Below are 17,113 nucleotides of genomic sequence, written 5' to 3' on the forward strand. Positions count from 1 at the left end.
ATTCGCAGCCGCCACCCCGTCTGGCTCTCAGATTGGCGACTGCTGGTTTAGAAAGGACAGTAGCAGAGATTTCCACAGCGAAGAGGTGAAAATAATTTATACATGAGGTTGTTGATGCTGGCAAATATTATTCAAGGAGAGCTGGTACGACAGGCTGGAAAGCTGAGTTACTGACTTGAACTGGCCATATTTACTTTATGCCAAGGTTGGCCAGGCAGCAGAATTTAATCTAGGCAGGATACGAACCAGGTGAGGTTTAAGACGTTTTAAAGTCATAGTCCTGGGACTTTGTCACAGTAATTCTAGTCCAACTAAGCAATGGTACCTTCCAAACAATTAAAAATACACTATGAGAGTTATTATTCATGTTTACTATTATAGAGGATATGCATGTACTCATTTAGCTCTTACCTGACACAACATCCTCTTCTCTCTCAGCACAAGAACAAATGTAATAACCTAAACTCCCCATTCAGTTAGTAATTCAGACACCTAATAGGACATTTTTATTTTAGTATGTGTAAATTAAGTTTTGTTTTGTCCTCTAAATCTGCCATCCAATTAAACAGTACAATTATTGTCAATGTTTGTATTTCGGTCTTATTTATTGGAAAATAATAAACATAAAAAAAAAAATGTAATTCAGACACTAAAAGTGAAAGAAAGTAAAAAGTAAACATTGTTTTTATTGAGGCCCTCATGAATTGATCCATCATTGATATAGCACAGTAGCTGCATTCCTTTTGTAAAATACTTAAGACATAAAGCTATGTTCAGAACCTCAGCTTATTGATACCCCTCCCAATCATATATATTTTTCAATTAACAATAATTCATGATTTCATTCTGAGCCAGGAAGCAATCTACAAGAAATACTGTAAAATCTCCCAAGTGTACAGTGGAAGCAATTCATTCCTCATCAGCATTCGATCATCTAACATGAAGCACTTTGGATGATGTTTTATATACTGCACGTTAGTGTGAAATGTGATGGGTCACATTTGATACATTTTATCTCATTCCTTTTTTTCACGGTAGGATGGAGTAATAAAAAAAAGTTAAAGATCCAAAGTGATGCCCCTTCCCACTGGTCCAGTCCTGCTAGGGGTCAGGGTGAAGAGGTCAAGGGGACCTGAGGGAGTGGCCTAGTCTGCAGAGCTCAGCTGCAGCTCACTGGTTACAGCCTGAGGGAGACTTCAGGTAGTGATGGTGTGTGTGTAGAAGTGAAATTGAATGTTTCATTGTCTGTAGTGTCCTTATCTTTAAAAAAAATAAAAAAATAAAAATCAACAAAGTAAATATAATACTCTAAGATGAACTGCTGGTCATAGGTTAATGCGTAGATGCTCGGGCCGCTTGGCCATGACAGGGTAGGCCTGTTGTTTGAACTGGGACAGGTTGGCCCCCGTAGGCTGGCGGATGGGCAGGGGGGCCGAGGCCTCAGAGCTAGCCTGCACCTCCATTTGTTCTGGGGTTGATACCTCCATGACCTGCTCCTGGGGCGATTGGAGACATAGAGAGGATCCGCCGGGCATCAAGGGGCCCCGGGGCCACTCGTCACCAGCAGAGTACTTGAGAGGGCTGAAAAGGAATAGGGGACATACTGTGGTGATGTGGCATATTCAATGTTACTGTACAAGCTATGTAGGAACAGCCGAAGTGGCTGAAACTATGGAATACCTGACTGGTGTTCTTGGGCTCCCCAAAAACCGTCGGGGTGAGCGGATTTTTGGCTCGAATGAGAACTTTTCCTTGACGTTTTCCAGTACTGATGGAGCAACATACGTAAAGCCCTGCAGAAGCAATGACAGAGGGGTTATGGTCACCAGTACTGCCTACAAATGTATTAAGGAGAAATTAAGGTGAACGCTGTCATATCATGATTTTGTATTATGAGCAAAATGAACACTTAACACCAACACATGTACTATGCGATTAGACAGGTTCAGAATTTATGTGAAACATCACAGCACAGTTGAAAAATATATGGCACATGGAAATCATAAGAGGGCGGTTTACGGAGATAGGTGAGATGGACTGAGAGTAGCTGAGGGGTGGGTTTAAAAGCTCATGTTCTATAATAGTTATGACTGAAATCACGTTGTATAATGTATGAGTACATCCAAATATATATTACTTTATTCTTGCTATGTAACTACTGGGCAACACAGACTTTCAACTCCCTCCAAAGATTTTCTATGGGGTTGAGATCTGGAGACTGGCTAGGCCACTCCAGGACCTTGAAATGCTTCTTACGAGCCACTCCTTCGTTGTCCGGGCGGTGTGTTTGGGATCATTGTCATGCTGAAAGACCCAGCCACGTTTCATCTTCAATGCCCTTGCTGATGGAAGGAGGTTTTCACTCAAAATCTCACGATACATGGCCCCATTCATTATTTCCTTTACACGGATCAGTCGTCCTGGTCCCTTTGCAGAAAAACAGCCCCAAAGCATGATGTTTCCAACCCCATGCTTCACAGTAGGTATGGTGTTCTTTGGATGCAACTCAGTATTCTTTGTCCTCCAAACACGACGAGTTGAGTTTTTACCAAAAAGTTATATTTTGGTTTCATCTGACCATATGACATTCTCCCAATTCTCTTCTGGATCATCTACATGCACTCTAGCAAACTTCAGACGGGCCTGGACATGTACTGGCTTAAGCAGGGGGACACGTCTGGCACTGCAGGATTTGAGTCCCTGGCGGCGTAGTGTGTTACTGATGGTAGGCTTTGTTACTTTGGTCCCAGCTCTCTGCAGGTCATTCACTAGGTCCCCCCGTGTGGTTCTGGGATTTTTGCTCACCGTTCTTCTGATCATTTTGACCCCACGGGGTGAGATCTTGCGTGGAGCCCCAGATCGAGGGAGATTATCAGTGGTCTTGTATGTCTTCCATTTCCTAATAATTGCTCCCACAGTTGATTTCTTCAAACCAAGCTGCTTACCTATTGCAGATTCAGTCTTCCCAGCCTGGTGCAGGTCTACAATTTTGTTTCTGGTGTCCTTTGACAGCTCTTTGGTCTTGGCCATAGTGGAGTTTGGAGTGTAACTGTTTGAGGTTGATAACAAGTTCAAACAGGTGCCATTAATACAGGTAACGAGTGGAGGACAGAGGAGCCTCTTAAAGAAGAAGTTACAGGTCTGTGAGAGCCAGAAATCTTGCTTGTTTGTAGGTGACCAAATACTTATTTTCCACCATAATTTGCAAATAAATTCATAAAAAATCCTACAATGTGATTTTCTGGAATTTTTTTTCTCAATTTGTCTGTCATAGTTGACGTGTACCTATGATGAAAATTACAGGCCTCTCTCATCTTTTTAAGTGGGAGAACTTGCACAATTGGTGGCTGACTAAATACTTTTTTCCCCCACTGTATGCCATGTATGAACTAAAATATAAACATGTAAAGTGTTGGTCCCATGTTCCATGAGCCGAAATAAAAGATACCAGAAATTTTCCATACACACAAAAAGCTTATTTTTCTCATTCGGTGCACAAATTTGTTTACATCCCTGTTAGTGAGCATTTCTCCTTTGCCAAGATAATCCATCCACCTGACAGGTGTGGCATATCAAGAAGCTGATTAAACAGCATGATCAATACACAGGTTCACCTTGTGCTGGGGACAACACAATGCCACAGATGTTTCAAGTTTTGAGGGAGTGTGCGATTGGCATGCTGACTGCAGGGATGTCCACCAGAGCTGTTGCCAGAGAATTTAATGTTCATTTCTCTACCATAAGCCGCCTCCAACGTCATTTTAGAGAATTTGGCAGTACATCCAACTGGCCTCACAACCACACACAATGTGTAACCACGCCAGCCCAGGACCTCCACATGCGGGATCGTCTGAGACCAGCCACCCGGACAGCTGATGAAACTGAGGACTATTTCTGTCTGTAATAAAGCCCTTTTGTGGGGAAAAACTTATTCCGATTGGCTGGGCCAGGCTCCCCAGTGAGTGGGCCTGGCTCCCAAGTGGGTTGGCCTATGCCCTCCCATGCCCACCCATGGCTGCACAACTGCCCAGTCATGTGAAATCCATAGATTAGGGCCTAATTAATTTATTTCAATTGACTGATTTCCTTATATGAATTGTAACTCAGTAGAATCACTTAAATTGTTGCCTGTTGCGTTTATATTTTTGTTCAGTATAAAATGTCTTTAGAATGTACATGTAACAACAAAAGAAAAAGCTGTAAAAACAAAGTATGTAGCCGTTTTACCAGAAAGGCTTGGTTGGCGCTTTCACTGAGCGTGGAGTCGTCTGGGCTGTCTACTGGTGTCTGGCTGGTGAACTTGGAGTCAAACTGGCTCACGTCTTCAGCGGATTGCTTTGGATACAAGAGATCAGGTGTGTTACAGTCTAAAGCCTGTGAGAGCTTGAAAGGATGTCTAAAACAGAAGCTCTTCTGCTGCTTACCAGAAAAGGCTTGAATGGAGGCTCCACTTTCCTGGCCAGGAGCTCTTCCCAGTTAATGTGTCGGAAGAAGGGATGAGCCTAAGGAAAGATCATCAGAAAATAATTATAACAATAGCTTTTTAATTTCAATACTTCCCTGTCGCCTCTCACTTGTGAACACTTCTATTTAGGGTCATCTTCTGTTGTATTGTGATCAAAGGATTGAGACAGAAAGTGGCGCTTGCCAGAATGGGGTTGAATCTCGAACTCTCCTGCCCTCAAGGTTGAGGTTACAGTTTCTTCTTGACAGCATCAAGTCACTCCATGCAAAAATGTTCCACTCCTTCTCTTGTTCTCACCTGCACCTCTGTAGCATCTCCGGCCCCTGCTCCAAGTCTTGACGAGGCATTTCTCTTCAGCAGCTGAAAAACAAGAACATGTATAAATACATATGAGATTACAAAAACGAAAATAAAAAGATACAATTTGTTAAACAAAAAGTCACCCTTTTCAGGAGATCTCTGGCTTCTTGTGTGAGGTAGGGTGGGAGGTTCAGCTTGCATTTTAAGATTTTGTCAATGGTCTTCTTCCTGTTTTCACCAGTGAAGGGTGGCTACATTTGAAGAAAAAACAAAACAATAACCTTGGGTCAACACCACTTGATTGTAACAGAAGTTGTTGTATTACCACATCATTATAAGCAGGAGGCTATGAGAGAAGTTTTGCACTCACCGCTCCAGTCAGCATATCGTACATAAGCGCTCCGAGACTCCACCAGTCCACTGCTCTGTTGTGTCCACTTCTCATCAGGATCTCTGGAGCCCTGACACAAAACATTTTGTATACATCTTTTCATGATATACTGAGGCAATCAATAGATAAAAATAGCACAGCTTTCAACTGATTTACATGAAGAACAGTGTGACAAAGTGTGACTTACATGTACTCTATGGTGCCACAGAAAGTATGGGTGACTGTGCCGCCGTGGATGGACTCTTTACACAGACCAAAGTCAGTCAATTTCACATGCCCTGGAAAAACACAACACAGAAACAATTCAGTCAATTTCACTTTGAGGTGGATATGCAGAACATTTAGTAAATTACATTTACTGCGGAATAATGTTATGTCTTATATTGATGGGGAGGGGGAATCAATAGTTACATATCGCAATATTCTTTTGGACGATACTATATCGATATTTGACTCCAAGTATCAATTTATATATATATATATATATTTTTTAATGCTACTGTAGGTAGCATTAGCTAGCGCTAGTCAGCTGTACCTGCGCAAAAACTCTGGTGTTTTTCATCCTATAGCTTGTTTTCTCATGCTCTGCAGCAGACTTATAGCGAGCGATATTTTTGGAACACCAAATTGCAATAAAATCGCCGTATCAAATCACAATACATATAGAATCGTGAAAATCGCAATCCATATCGTATCAGCACCTAAGTATCATGATAATATCATCTCATGAGGTCCATGGCAATTCCCAGCCCTAATGTCTGACATGAAGTGCAAATACAAGCACAAATGTGGATGTATTAACTTCTAATGTTGACACTTAGCATTATGAAGGCCTGGTCGATTAAATCATTCTGTTGAACAGTTACAGTAATTTTACCGTGTTTCGGTCAGTGTATTTAAAGTGAGCATATAGTTACTTACATACATTACTTCTAATGGGGCGGCAGGTAGCTTAGTGGTTAAGAGCGTTGTGCCAGTAACCAAAAGGTCGCTGGTTCTAATCCCTAGCCGACTAGGTGAAAAATCTGGCGATGTGCCCTTGAGCAAGGCACTTAACCCTAATTGCTCTTGTAAGTCGCTCTGGATAAGAGCGTCTGCTAAATGACTAAAATGTAAATGTAATGTAGCATCAAATATTGTCTGACTTGCAGTGAACATGATTGCAACTCAGAACATTTGTTCTGACATCCTTGCCCAGCTCCAGCATTACCTTGGTTGTTAAGCATGATATTTTCAGGCTTCAGGTCTCTATAGATGATGCCTTTCTGGTGCAGATGGCCCAGAGCCATGGAGATTTCTGCCAGGTAAAAGCTGCAGATAAGAAAGAAACCACATTTACATTGTATATACACACTATAATGATTTTTATTAAATTATTTTCTGTGCCAGGCACAGCCAACACCTGGTAACCTAATCTTCAGTTTACTGCTTTTGTAAATTGCATTTTCCCTTTCACCAACTAACATACTGGTGTAGGTTATTCCAAAGACTTGTCTTACTACAGTGGATGTAAGAAAACTGCCACTGGTATGACTACATTGCCTTTCATAATCTCTACTCACCAGGCTGTGTCTTCCATAAAAATCCCCTCTCTTTCCAGTTGCATAAACAGCTCTCCACCTGAAAATTACAACAAAATGAAATAAAACTGAAACAATTGTAGTGTTGCACAAAATAATTGTGGGGAGACTACACCAAATTAACTCTTTCATCCATTTACATTTTGAATCCTGACATTGACTGAATTTCACATACAATAGTGTGCATTATTCTCTGTAACTCTAGAGGTGCACAGACAGGATGGGATGGTAGACAGGATGTAGACACTATTACATACATTATGGTTAGATGCAATGAGCAGAGGCCCATTAAGTGTTGATGTAAAGTATGTAAAGGCCAACGTCCTGTGTGTGACAACCAATTCAGATTATTTCAATCATAATTTTGGTGAAACCATCCTTTGGTTTAAGAAGAGAAACCATCTGCATGACTGGGACTGCTAATGTGGAAGGAGATTCAGACCGACTTCCCAGCAACTCTTGGGCAACAGGAAGAGTGTGGAAAGAATGGATGGTTGTTTATCTTCTGGTGAAACTGCCTGTGTGACCCCTGATTTACTGACCACTGAGGTACTCCAGGATGAGGTACAGCTTGCCCCCCGTCTGGAAGGCGTAGATGAGATCCACGATGAAAGGATGCTTCACTTCCTCCAGGATGTTCCTCTCTGCCTTGGTGTGGGCCGTGTCCTTAGCGTTGCGTACAATCATAGCCTGCGAGGCCCCAAAACATTCATGACCATTAGTCATGCTATTACCGCTAGTCTGCCATTTCAAAAGCTGCATGATAAAATACATTTAATTATTAGTTCAAGACAAGCCGCCACTGTCAAGAATGCACTAACATGTAACTCAGTGTTGCTTAGAACATTTCTGTTTGAAATTAAGCAATTGGCTTTTGGGTGCATTTTTGTAGCATAGCTTGGTGGACAAATCTTGATGAAGTGGTATGTGACTGCATCGGTCATTAAAGTCCCTTTCACCGATCAAGCAAAAGCACTATCTATTGTGCTAAGTCAAATGGTCTGAGACAGCTTATTAACAGCCAAGTCTGCAGCAGCGAAGATGGCAACTACCAACAAGACCTTACCCACCAAAAGACTTCAAGGAAATATTTGCACACTGAAGCAACATAAAACAATTAGTTAATTTGCATATTTACTAAGTTTGAGACAAAATTGAGAGACACTTGAGGGCTATGCATGCTGCCAATGATGTACTAAATGTAAATGTGTTTGAATGTTGTTTTTAGGTACCTTCTTTAAAACCTTCATTGCAAATATCTTCCCCGATGCTGCTCCAGCAACTTTTCGAACTTGAAAAACCTAAAAAAGAAGAAGGTAATAACCAGTTCAACACAATGGGCCAGGCCAAATAATGACAAGTGTGATATGGAATTTCAATAATACTTCATTAAAGTAAGCCTATGAAAAAACATTTGAATAAGAGGATACCTTTCCATAACCGCCCTTTCCCAGCACCCGCAGCAGCTCAAAACACTCTGGCCTGATGTTCTCTGTTCCTTGGTTGACGTTGTCCTCAGATATCTCAATCTTCTCACAGTCGTCCATATTGCTGGGGAAAGAAGTAATGTATGTAAGTAACTATATGCTCACTTTAAATACACTGACCGAAACACGGTAAAATTACTGTACATTTACATTTACATTTTAGTCATTTAGCAGACGCTCTTATCCAGAGCGACTTACAGTTAGTGAATACATCATTTTTTTATACTGGCCCCCCGTGGGAATCGAACCCACAACCCTGGCGTTGCAAACGCCATGCTCTATCAACTGAGCTACATCCCTGCCGGCCATTCCCTCCCCTACCCTGGACGACGCTGGGCCAATTGTGCGCCGCCCATGAGTCTCCCGGTCGCGGCCGGCTGCGACAGAGCCTGGATTCGAACCAGGATCTCTAGTGGCACAGTTAGCACTGCGATGCAGTGCCTTAGACCACTGCGCCACTCAGGAACTGTTCAACACTGTAACTGTTCAACAGAATGATTTAATCGACCAGGCCTTCATAATGCTAAGTGTCAACACTTACAATTCAAAGCCGCTGCACTGGTCCATGAAATCGTTGATCTGAGCCTATGACAGAAAATGTAAATTAGCACATTGTAAAAACAAATCTGCGTTGTTACTGAAATCACTGCAGAGCCATAGAACCGCAGTAGCATCTCATTAGATTCAACAGGAATGTTGATTATATTATAAAAGTGTTCAATCTTAGACGCAAGATGGAAGGACATCAACTGAAATCAATGCAATATTAGCTAAAACATTAACTCAACATAGGCCAACATGCGAGAGCATACCATCATTACATTTATTTCAGAACCCTGGATAGCGGATCTTGAGCTGTAACCTGCTTTTCTTTATCTTGACAGCCTTGTAATTGACCCCTAATTTACGTTTATTATGTCATAAAATGTTTACAAATCTTTATGGAGGTAGATATTTTACACCCCAAAAATATGTGACGTGATATTCAGTGTTGCACAAAATCATTGCCGAAGGGCACTGAACATGAAATGTTCAATTGAGTTGTCATTCTTGGTAGCTAACTGTCAGAACATGAATACAGTTCGTTCATATGTAAACACGGCCCTATACAGTCAACTCACTAGCTAGTTATCACAAATTGTTAATAGATAGACCTATCAGAACTGTGCATGTCCACTATAACCCATGATTAAAATATTGTCCAATTTGGGATCTGCCTGTGTGTACACATAAGGACCTCCAGTCCATATTGTTCCAAATTGCAAAATGCCAAAATAAACTGTTGCACGCCAGCAACCAAAGCACGCTTGCCTTTGCTGCACACAGACTCTGTCTAGTAAGTTTGAAAATTTAATATTCAATATTAGTATAAAGCAGTACGTATGCAAATGTAGTAATTCAATGTATAACAACTATCTCGCAACAGCTGAGAACAAGTGACAGCTCATGTGTTAACTTAGCTGGCTGATCTGTGTGGCTAGCTATAATGGTAGCTGGTAGCGTTGTCAAAATTTGGCCTAAAGCATTGGCAACAAACCAAGACGACAGGCCTATGGCTACCTAGTAAGCTAGCTAGCATGGCTATTAGCAGTTACATCGAATACTCGTGCAACCACACCCGACAGAATCGAGCACCCGACAGAATTACCTCCTCGAGCTCATCGTCGGAGACATTTTCCTCCGGCTGATCCAAATCGATGTCGAATACACCCGCCATCGCTGCTTTCGTTCAAGTTCAGTCCGTGAGAATAGCTCGCGCTACCCGCCTCATGGACAAACACACATCGCCGCCGCCATAACCGGCTACTACACGGAGCATGCGCACCACACAACAAACCAAGTGAAGCTCGGACATGATCGATTTGTTGCAGGAAACGCGGCGAGCTTCAAACCAGACTGGAATCCAAACATGAAACTGTCATTGACAGTTGGAGGAAACATAGCTAGCAAGCTTATTTTCCACACATAGTCAGTGAATATTTAGGCGAACATACTTGTAAACAACAGCTTTTGCAAGCAGGAATAGTAATGTCCATCGTGACAGTACAACTTGGACAATGTGGCAACCAGGTAGGCCAAGAGTTCTTCGAGGTGATCAGCAATGATGCAAACGATACTCAAAGAAAGGTTTACAGTGAATGCAGCAGTGAGCGGTTCTTCAATGAGACTGCAAATAGAAGTAGGTTAACTATTCCTAATGATAATAAACTGTTGCTCCTCTTCTAACATGTAAACGTAACAGATGTGTATTTAACATGTAATGTTGTCTTTGCACAGACCTGGTGGCAAGGTCAGTACTGATTGACATGGAACCCAAAGTCATCTCACAGAGTATTGCAAAGGCTGCCAAATCTGGGAAGTGGAGATATGGGGACCTTTCACACTTCAGTCAGAAACAGGGTTCTGGAAACAACTGGGCGAATGGGTAAGGATGTTTTCAAGGTGCAACATTTGTTTGGAGGGGCTGGCCACCTTGTAATTATAAAGGCTCTGAGTTTTTCATGACCACACGAAATGACAGGAAAAACTGGTCAGGTGACATCATGTAGTTAGGAAAAACTGTATGCACCACACGCCCCGCACCTGACAGCAGTGTCCATTGCACTGTAATATGACAACGCTGTGTTTTCTTTTCTTTCTGTGTAGATACTGTGTCCATGGACCGCGTCATGAGGAGGTAGTGGTGGACATTGTGAGGAGAGAGGTGGAGAGCTGTGACCGTCTGGCAGGAATCATGGCCATGATGAGTGTGGCAGGTGGCACAGGGTCAGGAGTGGGCACATATGTCACTCAGTGTCTCCGGGATGCCTACCCAAACTCCTTCATCCTCAACCACCTGACATGGCCCTATGGCACTGGAGAGGTAAGAGGCTTGCTTCAGCACCTGGAAAACATCACAGATCTGGCAACAGACATATACATTGCATTCAGAAAGTATTCAGACCCCTTGACTTTTTCAACATTTTGTTACATTACAGCCTTATTCTAAAATTGATAAAATTGTTTTTCCTCATCAATCTACACACAATACCCCATAATGACAAAGCAAAAACAGGTTTTTAGAAATGTTTGCAAATGTAAAAGTGTTTGCAAATGAAATATCACATTTACATAAGTATTCAGACCCTTTACTCAGTACTTTGTTGAAGCACCTTTGGCAGCGATTACAGCCTTGAGTCTTCTTGGGTATAATGCTACAAGCTTGGTACACCTGTGTTTGGGTAGTTTCTCTCATTCTTCTCTGCAGATCCTCTCAAGTTCTGTCAGGTTGGATGGGGAGCGTCGCTGCACAGCTATTTTCAGGTCTCTCCCGAGATGTTTGATAAGGTTCAAGCCTGGGCTCTGGCTGGGCCACTCAAGGACATTCAGAGACTTGTCCAGAAGCCACTCCTGCGTTGTCTTGGCTGTGTGCTTAGGGTTGTTGTCCTGTTGGAAGGTGAACCTTCGCCCCAATGTCCTGAGCGCTCTGGAGCAGGTTTTCATCATGGCTCTCTCTGTACTTTACGCCATTCATCTTTCCCTCGATCCTGACTAGTCTCCCAGTCCCTGCCGCTGAAAAACATCCCCACAGCATGGTGCTGCCACCACCATGCTTCACCGTAGGGATGGTGCCAGGTTTCCTCCAGATGTGACGCTTGGCATTCAGGCCAAAGAGTTAAATCTTGATTTCATCAGACCAGACCAGAGAATCTTGTTTCTCATGATCTGAGAGTCCTTTAGGTGCCTTTTGGAAAACTCCAAGCGGGCTGTCATGTGCCTTTTACTGAGGAGTGGCTTCTGTCTGGTCACTCTACCATAAAGGCCTGATTGGTAGAGTGCTGCAGAGATAATTGTCCTTCTGGAAGGTTCTCCCATCTCCACAGAGGAACTCTGGAGCTCTGTCAGAGTGACCATCGGGTTCTTGGTCACCTCCCTGACCAAGGCCCTTCTCCCCCGATTGCTCAGTTTGGCTGGGCGACCAGCTCTATGAAGAGTCTTGGTGGTTCCAAACTTTTTCCATTTAAGAAGGATGGAGGCCACTGTGTTCTTGGGGACTTTCAATGCTGCAGCATTTTTTGGTACCCTTCCCCAGATCTGTTCCTCGACACAATCCTGTCTCGGAGCTCTACGGACTCCTTGGACCTCATGGCTTGGTTTTTGCTCTGACATGCACTGTCAACTGTGGGACCTTATATAGACAGGTGTGTGCCTTTCCAAATCATGTCCAATCAATTGAATTTACCACAGGTGGACTCTAATCAAGTAGTAGAAACATCTCAAGGATGATCAATGGAAACAGGATACACCTGAGCTCATTTTTGAGTCTCATAGTAAAGGGTCTGAATACTTATGTAAATAAGGTATTTCTGTTTTTTATTAGTAATAAATTAGCAAACATTTCTAAAAACCTGTTTTCACTTTGTCTTTATGGGGTATTGTGTGTAGATTGATGAGGATTATTATTTTAAAAATCCATTTTAGAATAAGGCTGTAACGTAACAAAATGTGTAAAAAGTTAAGTGGTCTGAATACTTTCCAAATGCACTGTATATAAAGGCCTACAATTTATGCATTACAATACAGACATATTTCCTATGGAATAAGAAAGTAATACACTGCTCAAAAAAATAAAGGGAACACTTAAACAACACAATGTAACTCCAAGTCAATCACACTTCTGTGAAATCAAACTGTCCACTTAGGAAGCAACACTGATTGACAATAAATGTCACATGCTGTTGTGCAAATGGAATAGACAACAGGTGGAAATTATAGGCAATTAGCAAGACACCCCCAATAAAGGAGTGGTTCTGCAGGTGGTGACCACAGACCACTTCTCAGTTCCTATGCTTCCTGGCTGATGTTTTGGTCACTTTTGAATGCTGGCGGTACTTTCACTCTAGTGGTAGCATGAGAAGGAGTCTACAACCCACACAAGTGGCTCAGGTAGTGCAGCTCATCCAGGATGGCACATCAATGCGAGCTGTGGCAAGAAGGTTTGCTGTGTCTGTCAGCGTAGTGTCCAGAGCATGGAGGCGCTACCAGGAGACAGGCCAGTACATCAGGAGACGTGGAGGAGGCCGTAGGAGGGCAACAACCCAGCAGCAGGACCGCTACCTCCGCCTTTGTGCAAGGAGGAGCAGGAGGAGCACTGCCAGAGCCCTGCAAAATGACCTCCAGCAGGCCACAAATGTGCATGTGTCTGCTCAAACGGTCAGAAACAGACTCCATGAGGGTGGTATGAGGGCCCGACGTCCACAGGTGGGGGTTGTGCTTACAGCCCAACACCGTGCAGGACGTTTGGCATTTGCCAGAGAACACCAAGATTGGCAAAATCGCCACTGGCGCCCTGTGCTCTTCACAGATGAAAGCAGGTTCACACTGAGCACATGTGACAGACGTGACAGAGTCTGGAGACGCCGTGGAGAACGTTCTGCTGCCTGCAACATCTTCCAGCATGACCGGTTTGGCGGTGGGTCAGTCATGGTGTGGGGTGGCATTTCTTTGGGGGGCCGCACAGCCCTCCATGTGCTCGCCAGAGGTAGCCTGACTGCCATTAGGTACCGAGATGAGATCCTCAGACCCCTTGTGAGACCATATGCTGGTGCGGTTGGCCCTGGGTTCCTCCTAATGCAAGACAATGCTAGACCTCATGTGGCTGGAGTGTGTCAGCAGTTCCTGCAAGAGGAAGGCATTGATGCTATGGACTGGCCCGCCCGTTCCCCAGACCTGAATCCAATTGAGCACATCTGGGACATCATGTCTCGCTCCATCCACCAACGCCACGTTGCACCACAGACTGTCCAGGAGTTGGCGGATGCTTTAGTCCAGGTCTGAGAGGAGATCCCTCAGGAGACCATCCGCCACCTCATCAGGAGCATGCCCAGGTGTTGTAGGGAGGTCATACCGGCACGTGGATTTCCATTGATAATTTTTGTGTGATTTTGTTGTCAGCACATTCAACTATGTAAAGAAAAAAGTATTTAATAAGATTATTTCATTCATTCAGATCTAGGATGTGTTATTTTAGTGTTCCCTTTATTTTTTTGAGCAGTGTATTTCAAAGCATTTAATTTTTACATTTACATTTGTCATGTAGCAGACGCTCTTATCCTGAGCGACTTACAATTAGTGCATTCATCTTAAGATAGCTAGGTGAGACAACCACATTTCCAAAGTAGAAATTAAAAATAAATTACACGGTTACAATAATATAATTTCTGAAGTTAGAAACATCATCATCATCAGTACTCTTTGGATGACCAGTTTTCAATAACTGTTGTATTGTGCTTTCCTTTGAAGGTGATTGTCCAGAACTACAACTCTGTGCTCACACTGTCACACCTCTACCAGCTCTCGGATGCCATCCTGGTTCATGAAAATGACACGGTTCACAAGATCTGTGCCCAGCTCATGAATATCAAACACATATCATTCAGTGACGTCAACAAAGTCATCGCCCACCAGCTAGGGAGTGTTCTGCAGCCTGCACTCACTGGTAACTCCCATGGTCTCTACAATAGAAACCCCATAGGTGAGTACTGAGCAGCATCAACACTGTACTGTAACAACACACATTCTGTACATATACACACATAAACCTATGCCCCCTTCAAATGTAGTAGGGGGACGAAACAAACCAGTGTGTCAGAAAGTCTTGGAAGTAGCATATCACACACTGTGTACTGTGTTTCCAGGTGAACTGATGAGCGGCCTGGTGTGTCACCCAGAGTACAAGCTGCTCAGCGTCTGCAACATTCCCCAGGTGTCCAGCTCCTCCATGGCTTACAGCATGTTCACCTGGCCGGCCCTGCTCAAACACCTACGTCAGATGCTTATTGCCAACGCCAAAATGGAGGAAGGCAAGTGTTGTGTTGTCATAGTGCATTGGTCAGAAATGAGTGCTATACTAATATTGAACACTAGGAGCCAGTATTGACTAACTGTGACATTAATAACAGTGAAATTCCAAAACAATCGATGTCCCCATGCAACTCAATATGGGTCTATTTATATTGATGCTGTTTAGTCATACATAAATTGTATTCTCCGTTTTTTTGTTTAGCCATGATAGTTTGTATAAGCTAGCTTCTCCATCATGTGTTTACTGTTCCATGTCCAGATGTTTATGTTAATGCTCTGAGGACTGTTATTTTTCAGGCATCGACTGGCAGGTGCGAGCCCCCTCTCACCAGCCTGAAGGGATAGAGAGGGCCAGGAGTCACAGAAGACCAGGCTTCAACACCTCCCTGGCCAACCTGCTCATACTGCGGGGGAAGGATGTGAACAGTGCAGAGATAGGTAAGAGACCAGTACATAGGTGTCTAACTACTATGGGACATTGGACTTTAATACAGATACTAGTTGAGTCTATTTTATTCATTCTAGAATCCAACACTCCTTTTGAATGTTTTTAAATCTATAGGTGGATTTCAGGATCCGACCCTATATACCCCCTGGCTTCCAGCAGATGAGGCTTTCAGCATGTGGAAAACCCCAGTCCCCTTTAACAAGTATGAGAAGTCTGCTATACTGGTCAGCAACAGCCAGACTCTGCTGAGGCCTCTGGACAACATGGTGGGGAAAGCCTGGAACATGTTTGCCTCCAGGTACGGTTAGACACATAATGTAAAAAAAGGCTCACTTATATTGAAGGTTTCCAACAGGATGAGTAATTACTTTCAATTATTGCAAAAGTTTGGGATGCCATTTTCAGAAGATGAAATGTTGCATGGTAATGGTAGACTTCTACTGATCTAAACTGCCTCATTCCCAGGTTATTGGGTTTCCACATATTGATGTGGTGTCTTTTCTTCCATAGGGCCTACATTCATCAGTACACTAAGTTTGGGATCTCAGAGGAGGATTTCCTGGATAGCTTCACATCTCTTGAACAGGTCATCTCTAGCTACAGTCAACTTTGATGCTACTGTCTCCTTTGGACCAGTAATATACTGTTTGGATATGACTAAAACCGGGATTCAAACCGACCGCAAATTTGGACAATGCACTTTCAGGGTAATTTTCGATTGAGACATTATATGCAGGGAGCTGATGCTATATTGGCATTTTATTGGACAGGACATTGGTACCAGAGAACAGTACATGTGTGTAATGTTCAAAGGAGTCAAAGTGTAATGAAAATGAATTAATAAAAATAAAAATAAAATGTTCAAGTACATTTAGAGGGGTATAAAAACAAGTAACATGTTTTATGACAGGGCTTTTTTATTGAAGATTGTTCAGAAAAGACAATTGATGCACACAAAACAGCCATGATGCCCTACAAATGTTGATTTGATCCGTTAGCCACAAAAGGTACTGAAATTAGCACATGCTTGAAAGTTTGACTATGGTACAAAAGATAGCACTCTTCAGATGGTTAATACCCAGAACTTCAGACAGCTTACAGACCGTTGTCGCCATGTGATTCAAACAGTCAACACCAGTCTGATAAGCTATCTGACAGGATGGGAGAGGGAGTAAAATACCTGCAACAACCAGGACCAAGTCTATACAAACCAGCTTCAGAAAACTAATTCCCGCACAGGACAATAAGCATTGCATTCTGTGTGAAACAATAAGCCATGATGATATACAACTTGTTCATATATTTAGTTTCAAATGACAATATATCAATTCCATATTTTCCTTAACATATAGATTGTTTTAAATACATTATTTTCAAATAGAAATGTATCTCCAATTTACAATATAGCGATCCGTATGCTTCTTGAGAATCTTGGCACTTACCTTTTGGATGTTGAAATTCTACCATTCTTTCAATCTTGGTGTTCTGATTGCCTAAGCATCATTACCTCAACAGTAGAAAATGCTCTATACAATAACATGGGGCAAGCTTACAAGAATGGAAGCAATTTTTTACATAGTTAGACCTACAATGAGTAAA

The 17,113-nt window shown here is 42.7% G+C and overlaps 2 protein-coding genes across 3 annotated transcripts; one reads left to right on the top strand and one right to left on the bottom strand.

Moving 5' to 3' along the window:
- Positions 1-669: 669 nt before the first annotated feature.
- Positions 670-10,033, bottom strand: LOC311102209 (ribosomal protein S6 kinase beta-1-like). Its single transcript, XM_084143467.1, has 15 exons — positions 9,872-10,033; positions 8,765-8,808; positions 8,167-8,287; positions 7,969-8,037; positions 7,279-7,426; positions 6,719-6,776; positions 6,367-6,467; positions 5,344-5,434; positions 5,136-5,226; positions 4,909-5,016; positions 4,763-4,825; positions 4,425-4,502; positions 4,228-4,335; positions 1,681-1,793; positions 670-1,581 (listed from the first exon to the last, which is right to left on the bottom strand). The coding sequence occupies exons 1-15, from the start codon at positions 9,938-9,940 to the stop codon at positions 1,326-1,328; spliced, it is 1,518 nt and encodes a 505-aa protein (XP_083999593.1). The 5' UTR covers positions 9,941-10,033; the 3' UTR covers positions 670-1,325.
- On the top strand, positions 9,524-17,059 carry LOC311102211 (tubulin delta chain-like). Of its 2 annotated transcripts, none has more exons than XM_084143470.1 (8): positions 9,524-9,559; positions 10,501-10,648; positions 10,870-11,086; positions 14,506-14,737; positions 14,901-15,065; positions 15,364-15,504; positions 15,629-15,812; positions 16,025-16,338. In XM_084143470.1, the coding sequence occupies exons 2-8, from the start codon at positions 10,530-10,532 to the stop codon at positions 16,125-16,127; spliced, it is 1,161 nt and encodes a 386-aa protein (XP_083999596.1). In that variant the 5' UTR covers positions 9,524-9,559; positions 10,501-10,529; the 3' UTR covers positions 16,128-16,338. The 2 variants fall into 2 exon arrangements, with proteins under 2 accessions (XP_083999596.1, XP_083999595.1); XM_084143469.1 differs by lacking the exon at positions 9,524-9,559 and adding an exon at positions 10,077-10,402 and having other exon boundaries at positions 16,025-17,059.
- Positions 17,060-17,113: the final 54 nt, after the last annotated feature.

This window comes from Coregonus lavaretus (assembly GCF_964263955.1).
Source record: "Coregonus lavaretus genome assembly, chromosome: 26".
Lineage (NCBI taxonomy): Eukaryota > Metazoa > Chordata > Actinopteri > Salmoniformes > Salmonidae > Coregonus > Coregonus lavaretus.

Excerpts from the sequence above, each read along its gene's own strand:
- LOC311102211 (XM_084143469.1), top strand. The coding sequence starts at position 10,252 with ATGTCCATCGTGACAGTACAACTTGGACAATGTGGCAACCAGGTAGGC. Across the intron at positions 11,087-14,505 it reads GGCCCTATGGCACTGGAGAG|GTGATTGTCCAGAACTACAA; the intron begins GTAAGAGGCTTG and ends TTTCCTTTGAAG. Across the intron at positions 15,505-15,628 it reads TGTGAACAGTGCAGAGATAG|GTGGATTTCAGGATCCGACC; the intron begins GTAAGAGACCAG and ends TTAAATCTATAG.
- LOC311102209 (XM_084143467.1), bottom strand. The coding sequence starts at position 9,940 with ATGGCGGGTGTATTCGACATCGATTTGGATCAGCCGGAGGAAAATGTC. Across the intron at positions 8,288-8,764 it reads CAGTGCAGCGGCTTTGAATT|CAATATGGACGACTGTGAGA; the intron begins GTAAGTGTTGAC and ends TTCTTTCCCCAG. Across the intron at positions 8,038-8,166 it reads GAAAGGGCGGTTATGGAAAG|GTTTTTCAAGTTCGAAAAGT; the intron begins GTATCCTCTTAT and ends CTTCTTTTTTAG.